We start from the raw sequence: 14,581 nt of genomic DNA, 5'->3' as shown, positions 1-14,581 counted from the left end.
GCGGTATTTTGCAGGTTGTGGCCTTAATATTCCGTCGAAATGGCTGAAATTTGGTATTTGGTCTTCATTTGGGTTATTAAACGTTCCATATGAAATTTGCCGGTGTAGATTCAAGCCTTCATGTAGTACCCATAGGATGGTACGACCCGATTTTCGATATTTAGAACGTTTAAGCCTCATTATCACACAGAAATGGCTGAAATTTGGTACTTAGTCTTCGTTGGGGGTATAGAACTTTCTCCCAGGAATCTGTCGGTATAGGTCCACGCCTTTATATAGCCTCCATAGAACGGTACCTCCTGATTTGCAGTATTTTGAAGGTTCTGCCCACACCAAACCACTTATTTGGCTGAAATTTGGTATTTAGTCAATGTTGGAGGTAAAAACCTTTCTGACTGAAATTCGTCGGTACAGGTCCACGTTTCGATATAGCCCCCATAGAACGATACCTCCCGATTTTCGTAATTCTGAAGGTTGTGACGTCAATATCCCATCGGAAGATTGAAATTTGTTATTCAGTTTTCCATGGGGTTATAGCATATTCTAGAAGAGTATAGGACCGCGGGTTCTTATTAGAGGTGGGCGATTGTCGTGTTCGTGTCACTAGAAAACACGACACAACAACAAATACACACATAAACAACAATAGCACTTTAGCGACGACTAAGTATTAAACCCTTTAGCTTTGTTGTATCGTGTTTTCTAGTTCCACGAAACACGACAATCGCCCATCTCTAGTTCCTATGTACCCCATAGATGCGTACCTCTTGATTTTGATGTAGCCTCCATGGAACGCTACCACCCGGCATTGTTTTAGCGAACTTTCTGAAATTTGGTATTTAGTCTTCTTCATAAGCGAGAGGAAACTAATTGTTCCATTTTACTTCAATAAAACTCGTGGTGGAGGGTATAACAACTTCGGCCTGGCCGAACTTAATGCCCTTCTTAATTGTTTCTATTTTATCTGAGGGCGCGGCATCAGTTAATGGCCGAATGAAGTTCGCGTGAATACCAAATTCCGACATGGCTTGGAACATCTTTGGCTACTTTACAATCGACGGAAAGATGGTGAGTGTCGATCTGAATCTCTTCGGTATGTGTCAGGATTTGCCTCAGGGTAAATATTTGGTCAACGGTGAATTTGCCGCATTGGTATGGTCTAATTTTTTCATTGACCATAGGATTTAGTCGTTCGAACAATATCCCTGACACTATCTATAAGCAATACGGAGCAGAATTATGCCCCTGCAGTTAGAGCACACAGTTCACCATACTTGTGGAGACACAAAATTCTCAGGTTTCAAACGTCGGGTACGCGATCTTCCTGCCAGATGGTGATCACTAGCTGATGTGTACATTTTATTAACGTGTCGTCCTGGTTTTGAACCGCTTGACTAGAAAGCCTGGCTGCTGCAGCCTTATTATTCTTCAATCGGTTTAATACTGACTTAACCTCATCTCGGTCGTCTGGTATACATTAACTACCATCTTCTGGGATTGAATCTGCGGTATCTTCGTCGTCTACACTAATATTATATATCAACAGTTTGGAAAAATGCTCATTCAATATTTGCCTTGCTGGTATCTACTGGAGGAAGCGCCTGCACCAAAGCTATCCGTTTGATGTTTCACTCTTTGCTAGAATTTTTGGACTTCATTCTGGTTCCTGTACATCTCGATTTTTTCACACCACAGCTTTTCCATTTGTCTTTTTTTCTGCGGAAAAGCGTTTCTCATTTCTTCTTTTTTTCCGGATACCTCTCTCCAGTGTTTTTCTACATTAAAACCGGCAAGGACATTTTGTTTGTATCTGGTATAATTGAGCAAACAGAGAAGGCAGTACGTACCAACGTTTGTACTAGTGTGTCCAAAAAACCGGTTTTTCAATTCAAAACGGTTTTCGGTTAACCGAAATTTTCAAAATTTTTAAAAACCGGTTTTCGGTTTTTCCTTTTTTTCAAAACCGGTTAACCGGTTTAAACCGGTTTTTTTTTGAAATGAAAATGCAATATTTTGTGTGTTGTTTTGATAAAAAAAAATATTTATAAATGAATAAAATAATATATAATGGAACAAAAGGAATTCATTTTTATTGAAAACATAAAATAAATAAGGAAATTCAGCCTTGTATCATATTGTTTTATATATTTATATTAATATCAAATTTGTACTTGAGTCGACTAGAAATTACAATTTCTATTATAATTTTAGGAATGTTGTTTATAATAGTACCTTAAAAATAGAATACAATTTAAATGTTCGTTTTGTAAACGATTCTTCTGTTTAGTTTTTATAAAACTGCATGTAGAAAACACACGTTCGCTGAATGTTGACGTGGGACTAATTGTCATTAAAGCGTTATATAAGTTGGAAAGCTTTTCAGTCTTCTTTTTGGTCTTATCAAAAAATCCAAAATCGTCGTACAAAGTTGACTGTTTTTCGTGTTTGCGTTTGTTTTTTGGATTTTGAATGCAGTTGATAGTCTGAGTCAAATCTAACAATAAACTATTTGGTTCAGTTGCTTCCGAATTCATTTCGCAATCTGTATCTGAACCATCAGATGGTTCAATAGCGATTTCTGGGAAAAGCCTTTTGTACAAATCATTTGCGTAGTCTTTAACATCTGTTTTTGTTGAATACTTTAAAATTCCATCAGAAACAGGAAATATTCCAGAGCTTAAATATATTAGAAGAGTGTTCAAAAGCCGTTGTCTACGTTCTTCTAGTCTTGTCATTAACTTTTCACACAAATTATGGTTGAATGTACACTCAACCTTTTTTAAATTGTTATATAAAAACTTGTGTATAGCTTCTGCTTCGACTAGGGTGGCAGAATTTTTTGAAAGCTCTTTAATTGCTATAACAAGTGGCTTTAATAAATTGCTTAATGAAGTTAATACCTCTATCTCATTCGCAGTAAATGGGATCATTTGTAGATCCAATAATGCATGATTGACACACTTGTGTATACGAAGGAATGAGTCAACCATGTCTGACATAGAACTCCAGCGAGTTTTAACATCACAAATAAGTCTAAGTTCTTTCCCCTCTTGTTCTTTGACATATGATTGAAGTGATCTTTGTTTTACGGAAGACTTATTAAAAGCTTTCACGTAACTTCTTAGCTTCATCACAACGCTGTGGACGTCTGGAATTAATTCGAAGTTTTCCTCTAACTCTGCCTTATCACTATCGTTTTCTGAAACATCAGAATAATTATCCTCGATATCACTTTCTTCTTCAAGACTTTCTTCTTCCACACTTTCTTCTTCGACGCATTGTTTTGCATACAAAGCATCAACTACAGATAAGTGGATAGCATGGTTATAACATAGCTGCGACTTTGCAGAGATATTTTTGCCATATTTTTTCATTACTGCTGCCCCGTCGTGAGTTGATGCCACAATGTCTCTTCCCATGTCAATTTCAAATTCTTCAAGTCTTTTTGAAACCAGTTTCTGAATGTTCTCTGCTGTGCCTTCAAACTTCATATATTCCAATCCCAAATTGAAAAGCTCAAAATCACGACTTTTTGGATTGTATGTTCTTAATGAAATATTTACATGTTTGAAGTGTGACACATCACTCCATTCGTCGACAATTACGGAGAACTTATTGTTTTCTTTTTTGAGCATTCGTAATTTTTCAATAATTTCATTCTTTTTGCTCTTATATTCACCTTCTATAAGGTTCCAAATTGTGCTAGTGCTGGCAGGCATTTGCATATTTTTGTAATTCAAAAGGGATATAATCGCTTTAGAATTTTTTACAGCTCTAACCGACATCCCATCCTCTGCTACACACCTTGCCAAAATTTCACCTATACAATCTCGCTGTTGTTTTAGATATTTTGTTATAGGTCCTTTTTTGTCTGATGTAGAAAATTTTTCACATACGCTGGACTTTGGCTTTGGATCTATTTCAATGTTGTGGATACGTTGCATATGATGAATCAGCGAAGATGTTGACGAACCATTACAACACAAGACTTTTGCGCACTGTTTGCACTTGGCTTTGCCTTTTTCTTGTTTATCAAAATGTTTCCAAACAGAACTCATATTTGTGTTGCGACAATTTTCCAATTTATTATTAACAAATGTTGGTGAACCTGGAAATAAATATGTTTACAAATTCAGTTTATTTGATATGTAATATGTTTTGTTTGTCTTACCTGTTTTATATTTCTTTGGAAATACAAAAGTCTTATTTGCAACAGGCCACAGGCTGTGGTGAAAATGTTTTATGCCAATATTTGCACCTGTGTAAAAAATCAAATTAAATATTTACAAATCAATGACTGGAATTATTTTGCTTACCTTTTATAACTATAATTTTATCTAAAGAATTGTTGAATAAAAACATTTAACATTTCGCGAAAAGAAAAACACCGATCAGTGAAGAAATTTTGTTTTGTTTTGATCTATGCGTTAGTGCACGTCGTATCGTATTCAAGTATGCGTATGATCACGTATAGTAAAAACTATATAACGATACCAATAATTATGATTATGTGTAGAATCATAATTTTTTGTGGGAAATTACGAAGTTTTATTTATTATTTTATACAAAAAATATGCGATGAATTTTAAAAATAACATCGATACAGCACTCTATAAATAAAAAGGAAATAAAAAATGATAATAATATGCAAATTATATTAATTAAAAAAAACCGGTTAACCGACACTAAAAACCGGTTATGTCGGTTAACCGAAAATGACCATTTTCGCCAAAACCGGTTTTCGGTTACGAGACCAAAACCGGTTAACCGGTTAACCGGTTTCGGTTTTGGACACCCTAGTTTGTACCACAATACAATTCAAACAAATGTGTTTTATGAATTTAAATTTAATCGGGCTATTATGCATATAAAATAAATTTTTTATTTGTTCAAATTATCTCCAAATACATTTAACATGAATGAATTATTTATCTCCGGCAAACACATTTGTGCTTGGATGGACATACATACATACATATGATATATTTTATATATAAATCTACCAATGGCATCACCGAAATAGAACACATTTGTGGTATGGCCTAATTTTTGGTTTAGCCATTAAAACGGTAACGTTAATTAGTTCAATTATTCGCTAATTACTCGTGTGGTTTAAACGTTAAAGAGCTCATGGCTAGAGTGCAATAAAAACAAATCGTATGTGGTTATACAAACATAATTGCCTTTTAATAATATTTTTGGAAGAGGAAAACAGTTTAATTAAATAATTTTTAAAAATATATTGCATTAATAGCTGTTAAGAATTTGAATTTGAATTTAAAGTTAAAAATAGTGTAAATAGGTAACATGTTCTGCACGAGTAATAATTAGAATTAGAAAAACGCCGTTTAAAGTTTTATGCATTTTATTTCTAATGTTGGTCTTAAAATCAACTTAAATATTTTAGTTTTAATAGTTTGTTATTCAGTGTAACAAACGATTTTTGCTTACGCTGCATTGAATGTCTGTCTGAGAATATGGGAACGGAAAGAAAAGTTTCCATTTCATTTGAGACTTTTGGTGTTCGCAGCATTCAGCATACATAAACACTATGCAACACTGAAAATGCAAACAACTTCTAGTATGATTTTTTTTGAAAGTACTTATTGAGACTACAAAAACCCTAGTAGGGTTTTGTCCTGTCAGATCCAGTTCGGATTTTTTGGCCTCATCTATACCGGGCTAAAACTACAATTTTTTGCATTTATTGGTCCTTTATCTCGGAAACGATTAGGAATTTGCCCTAACTGTCTTTGGCAATATTGTAGCCCTATCTTCTGAACAAAGCACATAAGAAAAACTCCATCTAGGGCATCAAAATCGACAAAATATATAACAGTTTACATGATTGGTGAAATTCTGGTCAGTATCAGCTAAACTATTGGGAGTAGAACCAAGTAACCTTTTTGCAAAAATGGTCCAAATATAGTTCTCAACAATTCTTCAGAACATTCTGAAACTCTAAAATGCTTACCTCGTGTTGTTTCAGTGGTATTTTGCATCGTATCTTTTACAACACGTATTTCAAACACAGTTCACACCAACAGTTTATTCTCGCATTACGGATTTCACTACATTATTGACATTTTTATTAAATCGTCCTTGAAAAATGTACTGAAAACAATGGCATAGAGGCATTTTACAACAATGAAATGTTCTGACGAGTTGTGTATTACATTCCAGTGAATATTTATATTAAGAAAAAATTAACGGTTTTGGAGATACGGTGCAAAATGTATAAAAATTGTGGAATTTTTGCATATATTTTGAAATTTGAGGCAATAAATGTAGTAGTGATTTCAGACATATTGCCCCGAATTTCTTTAAAAACGCAATATTTAACCATGTTTAGATGGGGCCATAATATCCGAGCTGGATTTGACACAACAAAACCCAACTGTGGTTTCTTGTCGTTTGGGTCTGTACTTTCAAAAAATCCTCAGTTCGAATTGTTTGCACAAGATCACCTTAAAAATGTTGCACAATGTAGTCAAAACAAAAAGAGAAAAGATTACAACAACAATAGCTAAGTAAACAGTGTAAATTGTTGTTGTAAAACTGATTCAAAATTCAAATTCTTAAATTAGAAGAAATTCATTTAAACTTAGATATGTAAATATACCCGTTGCTTTTGTAGCAGTATTAAACATATAAAGTACTAGTTTGGTTTCGGAATTGTAGTTAGTCGAAGGTTAAAACATCTAGTCTCCAGATTTACACCGGTGGATGAAAGATTTACGAAAATTCGGATAAAAGCTACATTTTCCGCGCTTAGAAAATGTCCTTCTTATACAATTATTCTAGGCGATTTAGATGTCAAAATTGAGAAGGGGAATATCTTAGGTCCATTTGTCGGGAAATTCATTTTCCAAAATGAAACATCTGACAAGGGCATAAGACAGATAGACTTCTCAAGGGCAAAAAAAAAAACATGCTAGTTAGCAGCAATAGATTTAAGTATTTCGACATTCATAAGAGCCAAATAGGATATCGCCAGATCTAAAAACAAGAAATTTTATTGATCACGTTGTGATAGATGGAAGATATTCATTCAGCGGTCGTTCTGAGAAGCAAACATCGACTAGAAGCACTACCTTCTTGCAGGAAAGGTGCGTACCCGATTAGATGTAGCAAATAAAGTACGAACAGACACACACAACATATGTTGGACAACGGAAAGCAGAAAATGTCCACATAACTGGCCGAACTTCTCAATGGAATCACTCCTCATCCCGATACCATATCAGTACAATGGCAAAGTACTCGTATTGCCCACTCCATGTAAACAAACGTAAAATCCATACTTGGATACCAGGGGCCTGCACAAGGAACCCATGTTATGACCAGGAATGTCGTGCTGCTACCGAATAGAATAATACAGTATACAGGGACAGCGAATTCAAATAACAAATATAAATTTTGACCGCTCAAATCGAAATCAGCTGTTTTCGGCGGGGGACCTGTGGTTCCACACAAGAAAGAGAGAAAACGAAACGCGGGAATATGAGAAATCGAGATATACAGGAGCCAGAACAAAGACCGAAAATTCCACAAAGAATTAATCATCAAACTGACGGCTTTGGGACAGGCACATCCATATCGACACCTCCAAATAATAGTATGCTAAGTCTAAAAAGTGAGTTTTGCAGAAGAAGCTCTCAAAATGTGGAAATTTTTTTGAACTTCAGTACTATGTTAAGTAAATATTTGTTTATAACTTCTGTTCGGATTGTCCGATTATTACCAAAATTTGACAGAATTTAAGTTAAAGAACGTTAAATATAAAAATGTAAAGAACTTGAAAACATGTTAAGTCGACTTAGCATACTATTGTTTGGAGGCGTCGATATGTAGAACAAGGTAATCTAGTTACAGATACAGATTTTGTGCTCAGGATACGGAAACAGGAAACTAAACTGTTGCATTCCAGTAAAGGATGCGACGATGATGTCATAGATCCAATCTTAAAAGATTGTACTGAGTGTATACTGGCCGACCGGAAGGAGTTAAAGGCAGCAAAAATTGACTGTAGAATAATAAGACGACAGGAACTGATAGTTTGTCAGTCGTACTGTATAAGACCGGAGGCGACAAGCTGATAAAGAATATGCATCAGCTAGTTAGCACCATATGACCATATGAGTAACGCGTACCCGATGATTGAGCATTCTACATATATCCCGTCCACAAGTAAAGAAATAAGACTGTATGGGGTAGGGGTCTGCTCCTTATTGCCTATAAGAATACTAAAGCCTATGATTAATGAAATAATTGGACCCTATCTGGTCAATATTTACCTTGTGACAAATACTGGAAAACACTCAAGAAATGCAAACCGACGATATTTGTCACACTTTGTCAATTATAAAGCAGACTTGGACAGTCCGTAAAGGCTAAAAGGTATTCTAATACTTGTCTGATTTTGGTATTCATGCAAAGCTCAATAAGCTTTGAAAAAATGCATTAACTGACCCCCGGTCCTTAATTAAAATAGGAAAGAAACTCTCTTCGGGCTATTTTCTCAGGAAGTATGGACTTGCCTCTAATAAAACTTGTACTGCGATTCGAGAGCAGGTCCTAAACTTAACTTTTACCGAAATTGTTTATGAGAGGTTATCGTGAGTTATCGTGCCCACTAGCCATCCAGCACCGTTCTATAGAGGCTGTATAAAACGTTGACTTGTACCGATACATTTTTGGAGGAAAGTTTTGTAACTCCATCGAAGATTAAATACCAAATGTCCGTTATTCCGGTTGAATAATGTTGCTAAAACTTTCATAGTACCGAAAATTGGGAGGGACAATAACTGAAATTTTCAAGTGGAAAGTTTTATACCACAAACGGAGATTAAATATTAAATTTCAGCCGTTTCTATGGGATATTAAATGCACAACCTTCAAAATACCGAAAATCGGAAAGTATGTTTCTATGGGGGCTATTTGAAGACATGGACTTATACAGATAATTCCCTTCTGCAATATTTTATACCCCCATGGAAGTGTAAATACCAAATTGCAGTCATATCGTTGGTGTAAGGAAGCCACAAAATATAAAAAATCGATAGGTAGGTATGGGGGCTATGTGAGGCCACAACTTTCAAAATACCGAAAATCGGGAGGTACCGTTCTATTAGGACTATATGAGGACGCCGACAGCTTTATACCATCAGCCAACACTAATGGGTCGATTCCGTATTTCGACGCGAGTCGTGTCGCGTTGCCAGTTGCAATTTCTCCATTACGTATGGCAAAAGTCGCCCGACGACGTCAAATTCTGTCGCCATAAAGTTCATTTTCCGGCGACGTGCATTTTTACAAACGAATAAAAACGAAAAATTGAAACCTAAGTAACAATTTCATTTATTTTAAGTCAATTTATTTAATATTTTATATGTTTTTGGTGTTTCAATACTTATATTGGTAAAAATTACTACAAAGCAGCAGTTTGAAATGCTGCTTGACAAAATGGAAGCCCATGGAGTCAGACTTTTTGGCGAAACTAAAGCCACTTTTGATGAGGTGTGGAAGGATGTTGCGGAGCAATTAAATAGTTGTGTGCGTACACCAGATGAATGGCACAGAGTATTGACTCATTTTAAATCCAAACTAAAGAAAAAATGTCTCAAAATAAAAAGAATATTACAGCTACAGGAGGTGGGCCGTCACAAGAAATATCTTTGTCGTCGAAGGAGCAATCGGTAGCAGACTTACTGCAAATTAATATTGTTTCAAATCCTGCAGGTGCGATATGCAGAATTGAAGAGACATGGGATGATAATAACAGGGAAATTGGACAATCTGCTGAGGTAGAAAATGAAAAACCTCAAAATGAAGTAGAAATTGACAACGTACTTGCCAACAACACGTTTAAACTAAAATATCCTTTTCTATTCAGATATAAATGGCGAACATCTTCATTTGGCCCCATTATATGTACGTGTGTTCCGTCAATGCATCCGACAACGCCCGGACAATTTGTTTTTGAAAAAAATAGTTTTTATTTTGACGCTTTTCCTCTTCCGTTAATTTGGAAACAATTTTACACAGTTTTTCCTCTATTAACTCCAGAACTTCACTTAATATCTTTGACAATGTGGGCCATCCCGAGGCATGGGATTTTTGAAAGCTTCCTTCTGCAAAAAATCTTAAAGCAGCACACACTTTAAGGAGTGGCTGTATTGCCGTTGATCTGTAGGTTTTTTAAAGTCATTTGTTAATGCCTCTACTACATAAATAACAGCGTATTTTGGAAGCCGAATATAGGCTTTAAACCTAAAAAATTAACAATTATTTTGGTGAATGTTGTAAACCAAACATGCTCACAATACTGCTGGCAATTCTATAGGATTCGATTTATCTCTTAAGTGTCGCCTGATAGATGCTACGTTAACTATATTTTCTTCACTATCATCAAAAAATAGTTCCACTGAGCTCTTCAAAAGTAAAAGTAAAAGTTGTAGATTCAATAATTGTCTACAAGAGTGGTCTTTATGATTCTTAAAAAAGACTTACCATTTTCGAGATATCGCGATCCAAAGGTCAAATAAAAAATTAGTCGCGTAAGTACATTCTGAGGCGAACCGGTTAAAGTAACGACGCTATGTGTTAGATACTTCCGTAAGCTTTCAAACGATATCCACTTTACCGTAATCGGTTCAGTAGAACCGGGTTTAACCCGGTTTTTAAATTTGGCCTTTCGGGTCGAATAACCGGTGAACCGGATCTGCAACCGTTGAAAATTATACATTTCCGTAATCAGCGCAACACACCCCACCTTCGGACAAAACTTGAAAAAAATCGGAGAGTTTTCGTTGGGGTCGTTCCCGTTGGGCTATCGATTATACATGTGGGTTAAATGGGCTATTTTTGCATAAAATTACTCTAGCATTGAATAACTCTACTAAACACGCTCCGATTTTGTTGGAATTTTTTTTAGAAGATAGCTATAATTTCGCTCTTTAAGAAAATATATATTTTTTGGGAGGACAGACCCGATTACTTCGCTTATTTTAGCCGGTTCGTCTGAATATGTGCACATTTCCCTTATAAGTGCATAAAAATCATGTGTTTTTCAGAACAGCTATATCTCAAGAATGGTTCCTTCTAGGAAAAAATTATAAAGGTCAAGCTTATAGATAATTTTTCTGTCTACAATATTTACTTTAGTCACTTTTTGATTAGAACAACCGTTTTCAAAAAATAAATCCGAAAACCTAAAAACCCTTAAAATTTGACATTTGACCCCGAATATTTTGTTTTGCACACATGGGATCGATGGGGACTTTTAGGACGTTGCTTCTAATGGCAAACCCTAGCTCTCCACCAAAATTCAGCTTTGTGGGAATTTTTGCTATTTCAATGTCTATTTTGACCGGACTAGTAGCACAATTTTTAAAATTTGTCGCAAAGACGATTGAGGACGCGAGATGACTCGCGTCGCAATACGGAATCGACTCATAAATAACACATTTCACAATTTTAAGTGGTATATTGAGGACACGACCCTCAAAATACCGAAAATCGGGAGGCACCGTTCTATGGGGGCTATATGAAGACGTGTACGTATGCCGACAATGTTCAGGTGGAAAGTTTTATATCCCCAATGATGACTAAGTACCAAATTTCAGCCACGTTGGTGTTATAATGAGGCTAAACCTTCAAAATACCGAAAATTGGGATGTACAGTTCTATGGGGGGTACATCAAAACGTGAACCGATACCGATAAATTTCTGGGAGAAAGTTTTGTATCCCAAAGGAGGACTAAGAACCAAATTTAAGCTATATTGGTAGGATAATATAGCTAAAACCTTCAAAATACCGAAAATCGGGATATATCGTCCTGTGGGGGCTATATCAAAACGTGGACATGTATAAACATTTTTTGGTAGAAATGTTTCTTACAAATTACAACCGATTCTGTTCAAATGGGACTAATACATTCAAAATATCTTAAAGTGACGCGTACTATATATGGGACGTTATATAGTTGCTATACCAAAAAGTGGACCTATATAAACAACTTTTGATAGAAATGTTCTTTAGCCTCTGCAGGCACAAAATACCTAATTACAATCAACTCGTTGGTCAAATGGGACAAATATCTTATAAATTCCTTAAAACCACGATGCATCACGCGTCACTTTGTATGGGGGCTATAGGAAAACATGGACCTACATAACCCGTTTTCAAAACCAAAAGTTCTATCTATGTACATACAATAGATTTTAGCAAAATTTCATCCACCTACTTTAATCCGTTCGGACGCTAGAGTGATTTCCACAGGCGGACAGATGGACGGACATGGCTAGATCAATATAGAATTACACGCTGATCAAAAATACGAGGGATGCACGAAAACTACCTGGCGTAGGCAACATCGCGCCATTTGAATTTTTTTGAAAGTTTGACAGTTTGTAGCCTAGACTTACTCAGGACAATTTGTCGTACGACCATGTTATGTGTTGTTTACAGTGACTTGAAAAAATCACTTTGCAAAAAAATGGAATTTACTTGTGAACATTTTCGTCCAAGATTTTTCACAATTTTCGACGTGGATAATCACCGCAAGAGTGTATCAATCAAATAAAATCTTTGTATGTCGATAAAGGACCATCCTATAGGACTATGAAAAAATTGTTTAGTGAATTCAACCGTGGCACAGTGCAAAATATGAGCACATTAGCGGAACTTTACTAATAACTTTTAAAGGGAAAAGTGTAGATTCCTAAAATTTTGCACAAATGTTTCTTATATTAGTGGACAGTGTGGGGCTCAAATTGGGCCACATAGACCAGCGGTTTACTGTAGCGCTCATGTAACGGTGTCTGCCGTTTTTACGTTTTACATTCATTTTTCAATCGATTTTGATGCAAATTGGTATATTGAGTTTTCAGCGGATAGAAAACGTATGTACAAAATATTTTTCATATAGGTTCGTGTTTTGGAATAGCCCCCACATGCCGTGTTCCCTCATATTGGGTATTTTAAAGGATAAAGACAAAAATTGCAGCCGATTTTGATGCAAATGTAAATTTTAAGATGTTAGCGAATAAAAAAGCTACTCACACAAAAGCTGTCAACATAGGTCCACTTCTGGACACATCTATTAAGGAGTAAAATGTCAATATTTTTTGTTTTCATTTGTATCTATAATGTTTATTGGTCCATTCAGCAGGTCTGTACCATTAATTTTGTTAATGATGTCTTTCAGATCAAGTTCAGGTCTGCACTGCATTACAATTTTTAACGTATTTTGGTATTTGCACCGCAGCATCTAAAAATGTTGCGCTATATGTAAATCACCAACATTTAGAGGTTAAAACTATGAAAAATTGCGAGAGGTTTTTTAATTTTGCAGAAATTATCATTGGTAGAATTAGTGAGTCCATTACTTCAAAACACAGTCAACAATGGCGTTCATTGTCGCGATTACCTTCCACTTTTGGAAAATGCAACTGAATGAAATTCCCGAAGTTTTATAGCTTTGCGAATAGAGGAGAATCCAATCTTTCATATTACATATATCTTAACACGTGAATGTACGGAACTCACGTTTAAAATGTCCACGGAAAATAAAACAATATAATTTTCAAAACCTCAAAAAATCACTTCTTTACGACTAAAATTGCACGAAAACAATACGGGTTTTTTGCATTTTTTTCAGTGTAAAATATCATAATTGCTTTGTTAAATATAAAGAAAAATAAATCATGGCATACTGACTTACCATTTGTCCGCGCCACTCCATTTTTTAAAAGGAATCAAAAATACATTTCTTACAAAAAAAAAAAAAATTATTAATCAAAAGTGCAACTTTAAGTGAATTTTTAAGTCGTTTCGTAGAGTAAATCCGCAAACTAAGTATGGACCATTTGCAATGGAGTACTTAGCTAACGGATTCAATAAAAATTTAATTAATTTCATGTACTTTGAAAATCCCTTAAAGTTCCACTAAACTTCCCAAATTTCGCACTGTGCGTGGTGGGTAAATCGGTCATTGTGCCAGAAAAAAATACGCTTTGCATGAACCGATAATACGAGATCGCCACGTTAAATACCGTGAGCTAGAGGCATACTTGGGGATTTCTTTCACCAGCTAACATTTTATATTGCATGAACACCTGGCCGCAAAAATGGATTTTTCTCGTTAGATGCAGCAAAATTGGACAATCGCTCAAAAACGGCTTCTGTGAATTGGTTCAAAGAAGGTGTGCATAAAATCGATCACTGTACTTCAAACGACGTTTATAAGATCGTCATAGACGACGAATCTAGGATCTATGCTTAGGAGCCTTAAACAACAGCAGGAATCGGCCGTTTGGGGCTTCGTAAGCGAGCCAAATCAAACGAAAGTTGTTCATCTGAGATGAACTTCGAAGCAAAATGTTGCCAATATCTTCAGGAAAACTGACCGTGTGGCGTCTATACGGCTTGAGAAATATAGGATAGTTAATTCTATAATATGTTTTCCTGAAGTCTCCTGATAAATTCGAAAAACGAACAAGAGAAGACAAATCATTCTGCATCCTGACAATGTGGGCTTTCACACATCGATTCAAACCAGTACCTGTTTGACCGAAA

The 14,581-nt window shown here is 35.5% G+C and overlaps 1 protein-coding gene across 1 annotated transcript; it reads right to left on the bottom strand.

Annotated features, from left to right (window-relative positions):
- Positions 1 to 2,011: 2,011 nt before the first annotated feature.
- Positions 2,012 to 4,422, bottom strand: LOC141391124 (uncharacterized). Its single transcript, XM_073964042.1, has 3 exons — positions 4,317 to 4,422; positions 4,172 to 4,258; positions 2,012 to 4,108 (listed from the first exon to the last, which is right to left on the bottom strand). The coding sequence occupies exons 1-3, from the start codon at positions 4,360 to 4,362 to the stop codon at positions 2,208 to 2,210; spliced, it is 2,034 nt and encodes a 677-aa protein (XP_073820143.1). The 5' UTR covers positions 4,363 to 4,422; the 3' UTR covers positions 2,012 to 2,207.
- Positions 4,423 to 14,581: the final 10,159 nt, after the last annotated feature.

Source organism: Musca autumnalis, unplaced genomic scaffold, assembly GCF_047663935.1.
Source record: "Musca autumnalis isolate F117 unplaced genomic scaffold, ASM4766393v1 scaffold_1, whole genome shotgun sequence".
Lineage (NCBI taxonomy): Eukaryota > Metazoa > Arthropoda > Insecta > Diptera > Muscidae > Musca > Musca autumnalis.
The sequence above is the reverse complement of the archived record's forward strand: the minus strand, read 5'-3'. Positions and strand labels throughout refer to the sequence as shown.